The 18,989-nt window shown below is 34.7% G+C and overlaps 1 protein-coding gene across 3 annotated transcripts in view; it reads right to left on the reverse strand.

Moving 5' to 3' along the window:
- The window catches only part of Pals2 (protein associated with LIN7 2, MAGUK p55 family member), a 100,543-nt gene that overhangs the window by 11,680 nt on the left and 69,874 nt on the right, over positions 1-18,989 (reverse strand). For 2 of the 3 annotated variants that reach the window (XM_069996080.1, XM_069996083.1), the window contains exons 6-10: positions 17,051-17,092; positions 15,528-15,659; positions 13,448-13,547; positions 13,053-13,121; positions 10,579-10,740 (exon numbers count right to left, since the gene is read on the reverse strand). In XM_069996080.1, the coding sequence (XP_069852181.1) occupies positions 10,579-10,740; positions 13,053-13,121; positions 13,448-13,547; positions 15,528-15,659; positions 17,051-17,092 (505 nt within the window). The remainder of the gene's footprint in view (positions 1-10,578; positions 10,741-13,052; positions 13,122-13,447; positions 13,548-15,527; positions 15,660-17,050; positions 17,093-18,989) is intronic. The other variant, XM_069996082.1, reaches the window with a different exon arrangement.

Raw genomic sequence — 18,989 nt, forward strand, 5'->3', positions numbered from 1 at the left:
ATACCTCCAGTCTGGCAGTTAGCTGGTTAACTGGAGATGGAGTCTCACTAACTTTTCTGTCTAGGATGGCTTCAAACCAAGATCTTCTGATCTCAGACTCTTGAGTAGCTAGGATTATAGATGTGAGCCATTTGTCAATGGCAAGAACCTTAATTCTTGGTAAAAATGTTTACAAATGATTAAGTACAACCTCATTCTCTACTGAACATGCTTAAAATAAAACATAAAACAAAAACTTCATATTTAAAACCCTTTTGCCTCATATTTATACCCTTTCCCATTCCTAAAAGATAGAAATTAGAATTGAGTACAACTGATTCCTTGTGATTATATGCTAAGCAAGTAATTAACGTGATTTCTTAGAAGTGAGTTTCTGTAAATGATTGGCAAAATTCTAAATTTCAGCAGGAAAGAAATCAACAATAAAACACTTCTTCAGTTTACTAAGTTCAAGAAATCATTCCTAAAGAAAAAATAGGATTTAAAAGATAGTTTGTCTTCCTGAAATAACAATGCTTTTCTATTTTACTTTATGATTATTTTATAACATATTAAATATTTTAAACACTTAATATAATATCATCTGTATCACCTGATAGTATCTCATACAACACTGTGTATTATACATTAGCAACAGCCAGACTCCCACTGTAGGGCACACACCCAAAGGATCTGAAATGAGACATGGGCATTCCTGTGTTCACTGTACCCCTATTCACTACAGCTAGATATGGAAATAACTTGTGTCCACCAACTAACAACTAAACAAACAAAAAAAGGTATATAACCACAATGGGATGCTATTCAGCCTTTAAAAACCAGGGAATTTGTAACAACATGATAGAGGGTATTAGGCTAAGCAAAGTAAGCCAGATGCAGAGACAAATGCTGTACATTCTAACTAATAAGTGGAATTTCAAAAATTTAAACTCACAGAAAAAAAAGACCAGCCTCTGATTACCAGGCTGTGTAAGGAAAGGATGATATTCGGCTAATGGAGGTATAAATTATGATATTCCATAATATGGTGATGAAATGACTAGTTAAGATTGAATTCTAAATGCTCTTACCACAAAAAATGATGATATGCTAATACAATGTGGTCATTATATAATGTACATATGTATCAAAATGGCCAATTAGGAAAACTTGTCTGTCTTAATCTGTGTGCTATAAAAAGCCAGGTAAATGATTTAAAGAAATCATTATAAGATGCTGGGTGCTGCTGGCTCATGCATGTAATCCTAGCTACTTAGGAGGTTGAGACTGGAGGATCACAGTGCAAAGACAGCCTGGGCAGACAAATTTGAGAGACTTCATCTCCTGTTAATCAGCAAAAAGCCAGAACTGGAGGTATGGCTCAATCTTGAGCAAATTGCTGAGCAAGATCTAGAGGCCTTGAGTTCATGCCTCAGTACTGACACACAAAAAGAGTAATTATATAAAGAAATGTGAGTTAATGTATGAATAGATACACAAAATTTCTTCTATATAATTCAGACTTGAATCTTCACTCAAAATTAAGGTCTCAGGCCCCTGATATGTTGTGTACATGCCTGAAATCCTAGTACTTGTGAGGCTGAGGTGGGGGGTTGTTGACAGACTTTGTCTGTTAAAGATAAAACATCTTTCTGAAATTAATGTGACTTTATAAAATCAGGAAACTTGAACATTTATATATACCATTTGATCTAATAATTTTATAAGATTTATATACATACTTTGTAATCATAATCATTTATAACAAAAACCTCCCTATCTGCCAAGCCCACATAAAAGAACAACAGAAGTAATAATTTTTAATAAATTTTATAAATGTTCAAATATTAAGAAACTATTAAAAGTGTTCAACTATCTATGGTAGTAGAGCACACATAAAAGAGACCATTCTAACAATTCTTACTCCAATTCAGTACATTTAGTACATTAACACTGCAGTGCAACCACCAGCACTATTCATTCCAGAACCTTTTATCACCCACACTTGGCCCCATGAATAATAATTCTCCACTATGTGTGGTCCCAGTCATTGGTCAGCACTATTTCATCCTTTATCTCCATTTCACATACTCTAGGGACTCCTATATCATTCAATTGCACCAGGTATCAGAATCCATTCCTTTTCTAAGCTGCATAATATTTTATCATATACACATCATATATTGTTTATCTTATCATCCATTGATGGTCGATTGTTTCTGACTACTGTACATTATAATGTTATGAACACTAGAGTACACACACTTATTTGAATCTTCTCAATTCTGTTCTGAGAAGCGAAATTACTACATGAGATGGTAACTGTATGTTTAATTTTTACATACATGCTTTGGGGCACCCTCCTTAAAAGTAATGTACTGAAGGTTCCGATATTTCTCTGTCTTCATCAACACTGGCTATTCTTTTGAAAAAATACAAGTATTATGCTAGTAAGTATGTAGTGATATTTTACTGCACTCTTGATTTGCATTTTCCTATTTCTATTAATGATACTAAATATCTTTTTCAGGTGCATACTTGACTTTTTTTTTTTTTAACCAGTCCTGGGTTTGAACTCAGGGCCTGAGCACTGTCTCTGAGCTTCTTTTGCTCAAGACTAGCACTCTACCACTTGAGCCACAGCACCACCTCTGGCCTTTTCTGTTTATGTGGTACTGAGGAATCAAACCCAGGGCTTCATGCATGTTAGGCAAGCACTCTACCACTAAGCCACAATCCCAGTCCCATACTTTTATAGTTTTTGAAGAAATGTCTATTTATTAAGCCCTTGTTCCCACTGCCCTTTTGTGCCAGCCCTGGGGCTTGAACACATGGCCTATGTGCTCAAGACTAACCCTCTATTACTTGAGCCACAGCCCCACTTCTAGCTTTTTGGTGGCTAACTGACAATACGAATCTCAAGGACTTTCATGCTTGAGCTGGCTCCAAAACCACAATCCTCAGATCTCAGTCTCCAGAGTAGTTAGGATTATAGGCATGAGCCAGGTGCCAATGGCTCATTTGCCCATTTTTGAATTGGGAGCTCTATATCATTGTGTTGTAATATTAATGTTTTCCCAGATACCTTAATGACATAGGAAAAATGCTGATGTTTACTAATTTATCGAGTATTTACAGAGCACATACTTTTTCTTTCTTTCTTTGTCCCTCAGCTCTTCAGCTCAAGGCTAGCACTCTACCACTTGAGCCACAGCACCACTCCCGGCTTTTCCTGCTTATGTGGTGCTGAGGAATTGAACCCAGGACCTCATGCATGCAAGGCAAGCACTCTACCACTGAGCCACCTTCCCAGCCCCTACAGAGCACATACTATAGACCCATGTTACTGCAGACCTTAGTCTAAACTAAAAGATAAATTCTGTTATTATGGATCTTTTAAACATGAGCCATGTGAGTAATTAAACAACAAATAGGAATTTAAGTCCTATGTTAGATATACTAGAGACTAATAGACTATCCTAGTGAATGGTCAGTGAAGGTCTCTGAGAACATGACTTGAATAACAAGTAACTGCCTGGCATGCAAACATCTGGCAGGCAGAATGTTCCTGGGAGAGGTACTAATAAAAACCAAAGGCATGGGAGACAAGCTTGAGAGGTTTGAAGAAAAAGGAGTACACCAAGTGATTTGAATGTGATAATAATTCTGTAATTGTGAATTCCATAATTGAAAGATTTGAATGTTTTCTTATAAGTAGAATGTTGAATGGTATTTTAATTGCAGTCTCAGAATTTCATTCAAGTCTTAGAAGGTGCTAGAGAATGTCAAGGATCTATAGTCTCAACTTTCTGTGTTATCAAAATATAGTCAACCTGGTCATGGCTCATTTACCTAATCCCTCCACTTCATGTATTTTCAGAAAGGAGTCACTGAGGTAGTGAGTCATAGGTTCACAGAGCAATGCATATCTTCTTTTTCATGATGACTTGTTCTGGCAGTGAGGTAGCTTGTACTTCTATTGTGTTTTAACAAAGTCAGAATGACTTTCCAGTAAGCTAATAAATATATGTATATGAGTATCCAAAAGATAGCATGTGTGGATTCTGCTGAAGATGCTATGTATGGAAAAACAGTAAAAACAAGTTAAAGAAAGGAAACAGCCTTTTACAGCCACAGGCTCTTCAACTGCCTATTAACCTAATCATAGATGGAAAATACTAATCACAGATTAAAAAAAAATCTCCTGCATCTATACTGAGCACATATAGATTTTTTTTCTGCCTTTTTAACTACTTTTTTTTAACTGCTTGCAGCTATGTTGGAGTTTTATTTATAGGTATAATAAATAATCAAGAGACAATTTCAAGTATGCATGGGTGTGCATGGAACGCATGAGAATACTGTGGCACCTGAGTATCCTGCTTATCAAGTGTCTTGAGTGGAGGTGAGGTGTCTTGGAACCAGGGCAGGGATGACTCTTGCAGTTATGGGCAGAAGCTTTGGCAAAGGCCCCAAAGAAAGTTTCTAAACAAGCTCTGAATTGGCCACATTGAAGAGACGGTATTTGAACATTCAAGACATGACGAACTTCAACAGGCCAGGTCTCAAACGACAATACTTTGTCTCTTTTCCTTTAGTGCCCACTTCTTCCTGGTCTGCTCTTGGAAAACCAAAACACATTAGAGGTGGATAAAAAAGAGAAAGGGCAGGTTGATCAGGAATGAGCTGTGAAGAAAGAAGAACCTGGGAACCAGCCAAGACTAAAGTATTCAATGAGACTAGCCTTTTTAAAAACCACTAAAAGTGACTATCATTTAACAAAATCATACAAAGAACCGAAAATGAAACTTACAGACTCTCTCAGGGGACTGAAATAAAAAATGGGGAGAAAGATCTGATAGAGTATCTGTGGTTGGATAAAAACTGGGCTCCTTGCTGTTTGACTTCAAAAATTCAACAAATTAGTTTCTAACCAGCAGAGATATAAAGTTTATCAATGTGTTTTAACAGAGTAGAGGGAATCTGGGTAGATAGATTGAAGCTGTTTCCTCAAATTTAGAAAAAGCTTTTAAATTAATGAATTATGGCCAGATGCTAAAATCACTGGGTAAAAATTTGTTGGGAACAGTTACATAGTTTCAAAGTATTTCTGAAAAGATTACTTGTCAGTCACATATAGAGACAGTTACCTTTCTAGAGGAGTCATTTACTAGACACTAAACTTAAATCAATTGTCAACACTAATATTAATGAGACACATTGACAAGATAATAGTCCAGATGCACTAGTGATATGCAATATGCTAAAATATAATTTTTGTATTTCCAAGAATGTATCACCTGAATGTAATTATGAGGAAACAATCAGGCAAATTTTGATGGATATTTACTGTATAAGTACTTATGGTGAATCAATAAAATTCTAAAAGGCAAAGTTTGGCACAATGTGTTGAAAAAGAAATACCATGACCCAACAAATATGCTACCTAAGAAAGGCACTTTATATTTAAAGACACAAATACTAGACTGAAACTAAAAGGATTAAAAAAAAAACCCACGGTACAAACAGTAATCTGAAGAGAGCTATATACTCATTAAACAACATAGCCTTTAAGACAAAAAAAAGTTAATAGGAACAAGGAATATTTTATCAAGAAGATGAAACAACCATAAGCAAGTATTCCTCTAACAACAAACTCCTGAAATACCTGACAGGACTGAAGGATGAAATATGCAAATCCCAAATAGCTGAAGACCTTAACACCCTACTTTCAATGGTGGAGAGAACAAATAGTTAAAGGAAATAAAAGAAAATTAACAGGAAATAAAAGACTTGAAAAATATAACCAACTAGAACTGACAGATATCCAATGAGCAGCACACCATTCAGCAATAGAATACATATATTCCCCAAGTGCACATGAAACTATTCTCCAAGACATAAAACAATTCTCAATAAATGTAGGAGAAATAAAATCACACATGTTCTATAACCACCATGAAATTGTTACCAATGTTAGGGGAAATAGTAAAAATTTAACAATATATGGCATATGAGTAGAGGGAAGGTGAGCAAGTGCAGTCAAATAATTTAAAAAAAAGCATGTGGAACGCAAGTGATATATTCTCCTAAATAACCTATGGGTAAAAATCACAAATCATAAGCAAATTTAAAAATTACTTTGAGATGGAGATGGTGTTGCCTGATGAACAGTTATTGATGGAGCTGCCCAGACCCCAAGAGATCTAGCTGTTGGGCAGCCTGTCCATAACCCTAAAGAAGGAAAGTCTCTCTGGAGGCCTGTTTGCCTTGAGTGTCTTAGGAAGTACTGATGGGAAAATGGTTAGCACTGTGGTAAGTTCCAATGACCTGAGCAAGCATCACGTGGCTAATGGAAATCTACTGACAGCTACTGTGGATGGGCTGAAGAACAGCACCAAAAGAAGAGGACATGACAAAGTAATCACTCGGTAAGAAATCCAGGGAGTGGCTGGTTTTTCTTTTCTTTTACTTCTGGCCAACAAGGTAGGTCTCTAGTTCCCCTACATAACTTCTCTCACGTAACTTTTCAGGTAAGGTTAAGTGTCATTTTGAAGGGAGGAAGGGTTGCAACACGATAGTAATGGTGAGAAAACAGTTTATTATTAGATCTGGCTAATTAATCTGTGTTGCACAGTTGTATATTCCTAGATTAACAGTTTAAAAATCCCTGTAGCCATCTATGTGAAGAGAAAAATGGACCATAAAATCCATTTATTTTTAATCTATTTATGAGAAAGAATGGACAGAGAATAAGATGAATGAAAACAAAATCACAGCATACATAAAGGTCATGAGACACAACAATAGTTGTTCAGGCAGAAGCCATAAAGATGCAGAAAGGGAGTTACAAAGTGGATTTACTCCAAAAGAACCTTGAAGAGATTTTTAGTATAAAACTTAAAATTGAGAGGGATTTATTGTGCATATAGAGCAAGTAATTTGCATCTTATTCCCTTCTTTATCTTCAGTAAATAATAATCCTGCTGAGGAACAGGATTATTATCTGGAAAAATGCAACAATTACAAAATAAAATTTCTTGTACAAATATTTTGCGCTCTTCCAGTAAAGCAGCTAATTCCTTATCTCTTCGCTAAAATAAAGCTCAGCCAACTGGCAAGACTTATCCCAAAGCATACAGAACTGTATCACTGGTTCTAATGTTTTACTTTTAAGTCTAGATATACAATCTGGGATCAGTCCAGCATAAAAGGAAAAAAACAGATCTACCATGAGCAAATAGGAACAACAACAACAACAACAATAACCAGGAGAAACAACCAGAGACTGTAACCTATGCAAGTATTTAAAAAATAAGTACTATATTTAGAATTCTTAAAAGGTACAGAAGAGCTAGCATAACAGAAAAAAAGAAAAAGAAAAAAGGAATAGGAAAGAAAAAGATACACAACACAGGGGTAAGAAAACAGAAAAAAAAAAGATAAATACTGATTGTAAAGTAATCTTTCAAAAGGCAAAACAAAACCAAACCAAACTCTGAAAGCACAGATGATGTGTTGGGTTTTTTTCTCCCTTAAAGTACAGACTGAGAAGAGAATTCAGGATGTCCAATATCTCAGGCTAATGAATCTTTAAGAAAATAGGGAAAAATCAACCAAGAAATAATAAGAAAATTGTCCAGGACTGAAAACATGAATTTCATGCTTGGTATATTCACCAATCATCACAGTAAATGAAAAAAGATGCAGCATTTAGATGTATTAATAAAATTTTAGAATACTTTGAAAAATAGTAAAACAATGGAGCTTCAATATCTGTGAAAGAAAAATCTGAGGGGCTGGGAAGGTGGCTCAGTGGTAGAGCGCTTGCCTTGCATGCCTGAGGCCCTGGGTTCGATTCTTCAGCACCACATAAGCAAAAAGAAAAAAGCTGAAAGTGGTGCTGTCGCTCAAGTGGTAGAGCGCTAGCCTTGACCCAAAGAACTGAGGGACAGCACCCAGGCCCAGAGTTCAGACCTCACGACAGGACCCCTCCTCCCCCAAAAAAGAAAAATCTGAGAAAGTAAGAACTAGAAGGACATTAATTTTTCAACACAACTGGATTCAGGAATAACATCTTTTAAGTTTTATAAGCCAAAATTTCTATTCTCAGCTAAGCAATCAACTAAACTGAGGGTAGAAAACATACCCCTTAAAATGCAGATAATAAAATTATATTCTACACAGTTCTTTTGAGACAAATCCAGCAGGGAAAATGGCAATAAACCAAGCAAGAAATAGAAGGCATTTCTGGGGATTTAGTCTGATGACATGCTTTTATGGTCACAGCTACTTGGGAAACAAAGATTGAAAAGATTTAGTTTCAAGGCAACTAAGTTAATGAGATCCCTAACCCCAATCTCAACCAATAAACTGAGCATGGTGGCATGCTAAGCAGAAGACAAAAGTAGTAGGATCATAGTTTGAGGTCAGACTCAGGTAAAAATGTGTGATCCTATCCCAAAAATAATGGAAAGAACGGCTTGGGGTGTGGTAGACGCCTGCCTAGCAAGTTGTTCAAACTTTAGTCCTACCTCCTCCCCTCTAAAAAAGGGTACCCACGAATGACAGCTTCAACCCAAGACAAGATCAAAAGGAAATGCCCCAGTGTTAACAGCTGGGCACAGAACACACAGGATTCTGAGACAAGAATGTCTTAGTGGATAAATACATTTTGGTTCACAGAGCAACAACAAAGAATTATAACATCCATTCACATAAAAGTCAAGTAAAGAGAAAAAGAAAATCAAAAACAAAAAGCCTCTATGGGTTGCTGGGTGGAGGTAAGACTATTCTCGAAGTTGAACCAACTGAAAATAAAGTTATCTTTGTATCTTAAGAGTAGTCAAAACACATGAGACAGCTTTGTCTTAAGTCTTGTCTTGAACTCAAGGAATTCTCCTGTGTCAGCATCTTGAGTAACTGGGACTATAATACTATGCCATCATGCTCAGGTATATGTGTTTAGTTTTAAAACTTTTTATTCAAATGGTACTCACTAGACACTACATTGAAAATGAGCTACTCAATTTATAGGTGGGAATGGGAAGGAAAAACTGGGAGAGTGTGAGGAGGGATGACATTGTCCAAAAATAAAAGTACTCTTTACCTGACTAACCCTCTGTACATCACTTTTATAATAACAATAATTTCTCTTTTTTTGGGGGGGTCCGGTCGTGGGGCTTGTACTCTGGGCCTGGGCACTGTCCCTCAGGTCTTCAGCTCAAGGCTAGCGCTCTACCACTTGAGCCACAGCACCACTTCCGGCTTTTTTCTTTTTGTTTATGTGGTGCTGAGAAATCGAACCCAGGGCCTCAGGCATGCAAGGCAAGCGCTCTACCACTGAGCCAACTTCCCAGCCCCAACAATAATTTTTTTTTTAAAATAAAAAGTAGTCAAAATAAAATTATCTTTATATCTTAAGAGTAGTAAGAAAGTCAATAGTTAAATCAGAACTGGACAAAGCAGGAAATAGCAGAATAAACATACTAAGAAGAGATATGGAAAACTACCAAAAGAAACAGCAAGAAGAATGAAAAGCAAATGTTCTGCTAAGTGGGTCAGATGTAGTCTAGAAAGACAGGCCATTATTTTTTCCATGATATGTCTTTAAGAATTAGTTGCTAAATGTATTATGCACATATTAGTTGATAAAAATAAACTTTTTTTCTTTTTTTCACATTTAAACCTTAAAAGTGAAGTTTTATTTTGTTAACTACTTATCTGAATTCAGTAATTGGCAGGGTAGACAATGGAAAGGAAAGTTTTAACCTGAGGGGCTGTAAGTACACCAGAGGGTATACAAGCTTTTTCTCCAAACTGCTGGTAAGTTTAGCAACAGGCTGCTTATTTACTGATGATTAAATCTTAAAAAGAATGTTGCCTTCCATAGGGGAAATATAGGCATTAAGAGATCCAAAAGAATAGTGTGTTAAAGGGGAAGCCCAAAAAAGGGACTTACAAAGGCAACACTGGCTTATAGCAAAGGCTTTTGCATCCCAGAGCCAAGAGACAAATGTGTAGTTATTACCGCAATGTCAATGATACCATTCTAATTCCAGTCTAATTATATTTCTATCCTTTTATTTTCCACATATGCAAAAAAAAGGCAAAAAAGGCAAAAATCATGCGTGCTTGATTTCCTTAATGGCTATACCTCTCATGAATACTATCTCATTTATACTATCTCATTTTACTTATCAATCTGTGCTTTTAATGAATGGTATCTGCTGTGGAGGACAAATTGCTCTTAATGTGCAATCAAAATTTAGGAATATGACCTTGCAGGACAGAGAGACAGACCTAAGCTATTGCCACACTGACTAAGTGTGTGTCTGAGGATTTAGTAGGCTTTCTCCTTTGACTCTCTGCATTTAACTCTAATATTTTTAGGTTAAATAGTCTTGGAGAGTTAATTGTTATCAGAGAGCAAGCTACAACAAATACAGGTATAGGATTACTGAATTTTTCAAGTGTTGCTTCTCCTCTATTTACTTATAATCAAATTTTAATTTACTTAAAATAACAAGTAATAAGAATTCCTCTACCTCCATGCCCACACTCTTTCCTGACAATAAACAGAAAACACACAACACTTACATGGCACTGTAGTTCCAAATCTACTGGGATTCAGTACTATGAACCTGTTTTTCAAGCTTCGTCTGCCCACACCCTGAGCTCCTATCAATACTAGCGTTTTTCTCTGGAAGGGGGGCATTTTGGCAACCTCTTCATATATCTGGATTTCATGACGGTCAAATTCTAAATGAGAAACAAAACAGAAAAAATTAGATTGTTTTCTTTTCTATACATGAAAAGACTTCTGCTATTTTGATAATGGTTTCCTTGTCTTGATTGTTAAGTATCACTTCACATGAAGCCCTAATCAGTTTTTGTAAATTTGGTGAGGTACAATAAATTTTACCTTCAGGTTTATATGCCTGCTTCCATGCCCTTGCCCTTAAAATTTTATCTAATCAAGCTAGAAAAATCTCCATGTTTTATCCTAATTTACCAAATATTCTAGTCATTCACAGCTCCTTATTATCAATATATACAAATAAAATACAGAACATCTTATGAGGGTTACTCTAAAAAGCATCTATTGAGCCTGGAGGACAAGAGCATACTGAAGCTGCACAAATGAGTATGTCCTTCTGAAATATTGTATAAAATGTGTACAAACAGCATCCTGGTATCATCTTCTTTAATACTAGTCTTTTCTAATTAAAAAATATTCCATTCTTTAGTTTATTAACAGTGTAGAACTGAAATATTTTATTTTATTTATTTTTCACATTTTTATTTTTTTATTGTGAAAATACTGTACAGAGGGGTTACAATTACATGGGCAAGATAATGAGTACATTTCTTATCAAGCATTGTAGCCTCCTCCTTTGTTTCTCCTTCCCATTTTAATATGGTGATTTCCACAATTATCTCCTTCCTCTTTTCCTCCTCTCCCTCCCTCTTTCTCTTCCCCTCCCTCTCCTTTTTATCCTTCCTATTTGAGACAGATTCTAATTTTAAGCTATACCCTTACCTCCTTGGTCTGTGGTTTTAATTTTTTTAAAATGACTTTTCAAGTTTTAAGTATAATTGACAAATAGGAATGGATATACTTAAAAACTATACAACTTGATGTTCTAACGTATGAATGCACTGTGATCTTATAAACAAGATAATTAACGTATTACCTTACATGGTTACTATTTCCTTCTTTAAAAAAAAATCTTAAAAATATATACACCAAAAAGTTTAAGAAAGAATCCTATGATGAGACTAAGATTCCTTTGGTCTAGTACTATGTTTCCAAAAGTTGCATAAACAATGCTATGGGACCGCTGTCCTTAATAATGAAAATTATTCATAAAGGCATTCTGTCCTTTAGCAATGGCACATAAAATTACTATTTCAAAATTCTCTGAAAAAATAGTTTCACACAATAGCCAGGATGGAAACAATCCAGATGTCCCACCACAGATGGATGGATCCAAAAATTGTGGTATCTATACACAAAGGAATATTATGCAGCCATTAGAAAGGACAAAATAATGGCATTTGCAGGGAAATGGATGGAGCTAGAAGAAATCATGTTGAGCGAGGTTAGCCAAGAGGAATGAGACAAACGGCATATGATCTCCCTGATAAGTAGATGTTAAATCCAAAACGTAAGGTGGGTGATATGACAAAATTAACAAGGCTTAAGAAACAAAGGACTTCCACTCATCTGGTTGAATCACTACTAAATAACCCCATGCTGCTGATCACATATGTGCTATATATGTGTACACCGGAGGGGAACCAGGAAGATGACACAGAACTAGAGGGAATCAGGGAAAAACATACACCAGCGGGACCCATCAGCTGCACTGGACATTGACCAAAATGAACTAAGCAACTCAAGGGCAGCGATGGGAGGGAGGGAACAAGTGGGAAAGAGGGAAGAGCTGACACTATGCAAAACAAAAAAAAATGTACATATCACCCAATGTGGAAGAAATAACTGTATTGCAAAGCTCACAGAACTCATAAATGTTATAGACCACAATAGACAATCTGCCCCATGAAAGCTAGAATGTGTTTGTGACTTTAACTAAGCATCACTATCCCACAATACTGTGAAATTTGGGAAATTATGTAATCACTTAATCACAATAAAGAATAAAAGAATAAAATTCATATGAAAATGTGAAAAAAATAGTTTCAGTATTTACTACAGTGTCTTACACTGAACAAGCATAAATCCTAACCAAGTTATTTTGTTAACTATACTCACAAAATAAGGCCCATGCAGTATTACACAGTATCGGTATAACATTATATTTCACTATTTTCTTGAGATTGAAGGTCGTCCTATGTAGCCTAGGTTGGCTTCAAACTTGAGATTTAAATAATTTATCTTATATTTTACGATGTGTTCATATGCCACACTTGCAACTGGGTACCAATCTAAAATGTATTATTTTAAATTTTTATTAAATTATGTATTTATAGAGTTTGTACCATTTAAATTGATGATATAAAGCTACTTAGACCACTCAAAAGAACATTTAAAAGTACTTAAAACCTACCTGCATTTCTGGTCGTGAGATACATCATCTTTTTCTTTTTTTTGCTACTTATGGTTCCACAGAAAGGTCCTGAGGATAAGACCAAAATAGTTTAAACAATATATCAAAAATATGATAAATGATATGTTATGGGGGCAGAATGCCTAAGCTCCCGAGGGTAGCAGGGTACTGAGGTTACTCTACCAGTAGGAAGAAAGGATACAAAAGATGTTTCAAGATGGGCACGTAAGGTGCTATCAGGAGCGCACACACACAAACATACACACACAATTTCAGGAAAGAAAGTAGATAGGAGGGGCAATATCTACTTATGTTTTAAAGAAATGCATTTGTATATTTAGACAAAGAAAGGTGAATACTAAATACTAAATACTAAAATGTGTGGACTTCATTACCTGAATTGTCCCAGTCTCTTCTAACAAATGCCTTTCTCTTCTCTTCCAGGAACTGGCTTGGAATGAGACCAGCACTGCCTCCCTCTTTCACATGGCTAGCCTAAAATCAAATTAATGAGTCATATATTTCAGTGACCAAAATTTTAAGACCATATTCTAGTAACAGAACAAGCAATCGTCAGCTTAAAAAATCACATTTCCTCTTAGAAACAATTGTTAAAAATCCATGGTTAAGCTATTTAAACACTTGAATTAACTGGCACCTAGGATTCTTTATACATACATACATACATACATATATATATATATATATATATATATTCTAATAGCAAAGGACTGAAACTATTATGTTATATAGGCTCTGTAAATTACTAAAATTTGAATTATTAAGTTTGTAAAAGAAAAGGAAGGATTATATGCTTTCTACAATATATGCTAAGCAGACATTTCATCTAATACTGTTAATAAGATATGTACTAGGAACCTAGATCTCACAATTACTGGTATTTCCTGGGGTAAATAACGAAAAACGCCAATGCTGGGAGGACTGTGTAGAGGTTAGTTTTTTCTTTTCTTTTTTCCTATTTTCTTGAGACAAAGTCTTGCTATGTAACTAAGGTTTTGGCCTTTAATTTGAATTTCCTGCCTCTACCAAGTGCTAGAATTATAGGCATGTACCACTAGGCCTAGCTTAGAGTGTAAATTTTTATTATCCTAAGAGAAATCTGGATATTTTAGGAGGTAGTAAAATCAAATAGCCAAAACTTCTTCTAGTGCCAAAATATTTTTAAATAAAACTAAAGTAAGTGATAGTTACTGACTGCTACAGAACTGATTGTTAGAGGTTTAAATTAGTGTCTTCATCCTTAACAACTGGCATAGAAAATCTGGTCTTATTTGTAGCAATCCTGAACACTAGAATTAAAGCAAAAGGCTATCAAAATGGAGATAATACAGACTTAGAAGAGAAAACAAAGGAATGGCATTTACAGAAAATGAAAAAAGGGAAAACTGGGGAAAAAAATCAAAATAGTCATAGAAAGCAGATTTTAACAAAGAGAGTATTAAGAAATTCAGTGGAAAGCTATCAAAATTATGAACTCCAATTTGCCTACTTGTTAATTTTTGTACCAATATGGGCTTAAAAGCTGTACTAGTAAGACTCTCCTCAATATGGGAATCATTTCCCCTTAGAGGTCAACATACAATAGGAGGCTGAGACCTAGGGACTGACATTCAAAAAGCCAGCCAAGGGAGGAAAATATTTGAGACTCTTATCTCCAATTTATGACCAGAAAACTGCAAATGATACTGTGGCTCAAAGTGGTAGAGTGCTAGCCTTGAACAAAAGAGCTCAGGGAAAGCGAGCAGGCCCTGAGTTCAAGCCCCATGACCAACAAAAACAAGAAAAAAGAAGTTACTATGTAACATAATAGTGCTAACATGAGTTGCCAGTACCTCAGTTAATTCTGAAGTTTTGTGTTCTTCCTTCTTACATCTTCTCTAATGATACTACCATTTGTTTTGATAGTTTAAAAGATCACAGATTTTGTTACTACCAGTTTCTCCAATTCTAAATATTGTAGTTATTTGATGATATGAACAAATACAAAAACAATAATGGGAAGAAGTGGGTAGATTTAAGGGCTTGAGAAATTATGCTTTACTTGCCATGAATGTACACACACAAGATAAAGACTGCTGTATCTACTATAACAAATTCTTAGTTAAAATAAACCAAAACCAAACATTGACAAGGGATGACCCCAAGTAGGTTCTTCTTGTCTGATACCATATTTTAACGCAATCATCCATGTGTAAGAATCAATTAGTCTAATGCCTAAACCAAAGGGATAGTACCACAGGTGGGTTAATTCTGCATTTATTAACAGCTACTCACAAATTCCCTCTCAATTTGGTCTTCTGTCATCAAAATTAGTAGCCATGAAGCAGGAGCTGTTCATGCGGGAAAAATCATTGGAACAAATGCTAATACCTTCTTCCTGTATATTCAGATACTGGCCAGATCTAAGATTAAAAATAGAAAAGCAGTTGAGGAACTTTTGAGAAGCATACTAACCTGCCACCAATTTGGATCTTCTCTGTTTACAATCTGAAGAATTTCTCCTTTGGAAAACTTCAGTCCTGCTTCTTTGCAGGGTATCAGGTTATCATTGTATGGATTATAATCAAAATGACACTTCACAAATACCTAAAACACACAGCACAATGAAAAGTACCACACTTGTATCATTTGCCATTGGATTTTAAAATTCCTTTTCAAGTCATAGTACTTAAATAAACAACTGTTTTTCACAAATAAAAAATCAAATTGTTAGAATATTAATAGAATTTGGCATTACCAAATAAGAAGCACTAATGCTTTGTTTGTTTGTATTTTAAATTCTCATCTTTAATCAACGGTTTGATAATCATTCTAATCCATCACTTTTACCTTCCGCAACCTTCTCACTTGATTTTCCAACCAACTGCATACTTTTTAATATAAATAAATACACTTTCCAACTAACATCCTATAATATATGTAGCTAATATAAGGCATGTATTTCAGATATGTTAGGTGAAAGTAACCTGAATCCAAAAATCAAACATATAAGTTCATATGTAATCAGACCTGAAATATATTTAATAACCTTTAGAAAAAGTTAAAAACTCAACTTTCCCCTCTAGTAATATTTTTAAAGATTTTTACTGGCTAAAATATAAAAACAACCTGTTGGAACTCATTCTGATTTTCATAATTTAAATTTAAATAACAGCATTAAATTAGTGAAGACAAATACTAAAGACTTCTAAATATTTTCCAATTTCAAGTCATTTAAACATTTACATCTTTCAGTCTTGTTTATTAATAAAAGTAAAATTAAAATCAGTCACAACTGTTATTTCAGATCTCCAAATAGCTGGAATATTTTGCTTATTCACTTTAACTGAATCCTACTTAAGTGCTGTCAACATTTGATGGCGAACTGTTGGAATTAACCTGGTTTCACATGTATTCATAAAAATTCAAATTTTATCTTCTAAAGAACAGTCACTATTAATCAGCAAGTAAATTTTAGTATGCAGGAAAGTACACAATTAGTCAAACTAACAATGTTATTTGCATATTTATCACACTTCTATAACTAATCAAACAATCTATTCAAACAGCATAAGCAGATACAGTGCATTATTAGTATAATGAAAACTGATGACCAATGCCTCGTGAAATTATTTAAAAGTACAGTTTGGGTGCATGTCATAAAATTTTAGTTATTTACAATTAAGTGATTCTAACAAAAAAACATTGTGAAGTTTTACAGTTACTTTGAAAAGGGTTAAAAAAAAAATGAATGCTTAAAACAACCAGTAAGCCAATAATTGTTTCCCAATATATAGTTTCAGAAATATCTACTAAGCAAGCATACAAACAATATTAAAATTGCTAAAATGTGATAGTTGGCTAATTTCACAGTAGCATGCAGGCTCAATGTTTTGACAGTGAGAAAAAACCAAAATAACTAAGTCTAATCAATGTAAATTTAGTTGACTAATAAGACAAGAAAACTGAATACCGGGGATTATTTTGGAATATCATACCTGCCGGACGCGTGCTGGTTGCCTCTCCATATTGATGCAACTCTAGAAATATATATTTTAATTGCATAAATAAAGCCAGATTTTTAAATTATAATAAACTAAGATATAAATTACTGGCCCATTGTATCTTACACACTTGTATTACTACTCTCATTTAGACAGAGATATAGTGAAATGGTGGTTGAATTCAATTGTAATATCAATGTACATATGTGAAAATGGAAACAACTTGATATGTGGGAGGGTGGGGATAGACAGAGGGGGCAGAATGATGGAGGGGTGGTACTGATCAAGATGCACTAGTTCACAAATCAACAATGTTGAACTAAAATCCTTTTGTAACTATTTAATGAAAAATAAAATTTGAAATTAAAAAAATCTACCTCCCTATAATTGTCCCAAGGTTATGATGCCTGCAAATTGTAAATAATAGAAACAAGTTGGAGACATTTGAGATGAGGCAAAAAAAAAGGGAGGCATGCAAAGTCATAAGAAGACCAATACTCGCCTCACTTTGGAAGGTGCACTGATTTGTGGACCATAACTGTGGCCTTGGCTTGGATCTGTTTATCAGTCTTTTTATGTGAGACAAGACATTTTGCAACCGTAAAGTTACACATTTTATTCTAAATTTCAAATATCAGTTACCTAGCTCCCTTTATATTTTTCAGGACATGTTATTATTTATGAGAATACAAACGACATCTATCATATATAAAAGATTTCAAGAGGAAAAATTATTTATCAACAACTTTTAAAGCACTACCCCTGTGCTCAAAAAACTCAGATTAATCTGGCTTTGCTTTGATAAATCTATCCGAAAAATCAATTAACCTAACCTTTCACCTTGGAATTTTGTAATGACTTTGAAATAGGAGTTGGCTAGATTTAGTACAATTATGTTTTATGAAGTGTATATTACAGTGTTTCACTATTAGGTTATGAATTGCAATTTCATATTCTTACTAAAGAATGACCAAGAATTTAGAATAGAACAGAAAAGGAAATACAAGTAGTTTTTAAACACACATGTTCAGCCTCACTCAAAAGTAGAAAAACTAAAACTATATTAGGATAATGTTTTACTTCCTATCTGACTGCAAAAATCAAAATAAGACATTCTGTAAATAGGACTATGCTATTTTCTTATAGGCACTTTCCTAACAGGCTCTGAAGGACTCACTGAATCTCTCGGGAGGACTATTAGATAATAGGATCATCAAGATTACTAATGCAACCCCCCTAACCTATAATCCATTTCTTAGAATGAATTCAACAGCTATATTACTCAGCTAAGGTGCAAAGTGACTACTTATGAAACTATTAACTACTAAACTATTCCTAATAACTAAAGAAGCAATCTGCTTAAATAGTCAAAGCTAAAAAAATGTCCATTTGGAATATTAGGTAGTGATAAGATTCTTAAGCTACATAGCTACTTGAAAAAAGGTTCAAAATAGCATTTACACTATAAAAATTTTTTATGGAAAAGGGGAATAAGAATAAAGAAGCTTTGGGGCCAGGCACAGGTAGTTCATGCCTATAATCCTAGCTACTCAGGAGGCTGAGATCTGAAAGTCCATGAGACTTATCTCCAATAAACCACTAGAAAACCAGAAATGGAGCTGTGGTTCAAGTGGTAGAACACTTGCCTTGAGCTGAAGAACGCAGGGACAGTGCCCAAGACCAGAGGTCAAGCCCCATGACCGACATTCCCCCCTCCCCCCTCACCAAAAAAAAGAAGCTTTGGAAGAGAAACTAATAGCATATTTTCTTTTTTCTTACTGGGACAGCGAAGACGAGGTTGTACTAGAAAAGAATCAAAGACAACTGAAAATATATTTATATTTTTTGATATCTGAACCATGGGATTCACTTATTCAAAATTAGTATTATAGTAATAATAATAATAAAAACTCTTCTTTCAGACTTTAGATGA

Source organism: Dipodomys merriami, unplaced genomic scaffold (genome assembly GCF_024711535.1).
Source record: "Dipodomys merriami isolate MVZ:Mamm:240054 unplaced genomic scaffold, mDipMer1.0.p SCAF_5, whole genome shotgun sequence".
In the NCBI taxonomy this organism is placed as follows: domain Eukaryota; kingdom Metazoa; phylum Chordata; class Mammalia; order Rodentia; family Heteromyidae; genus Dipodomys; species Dipodomys merriami.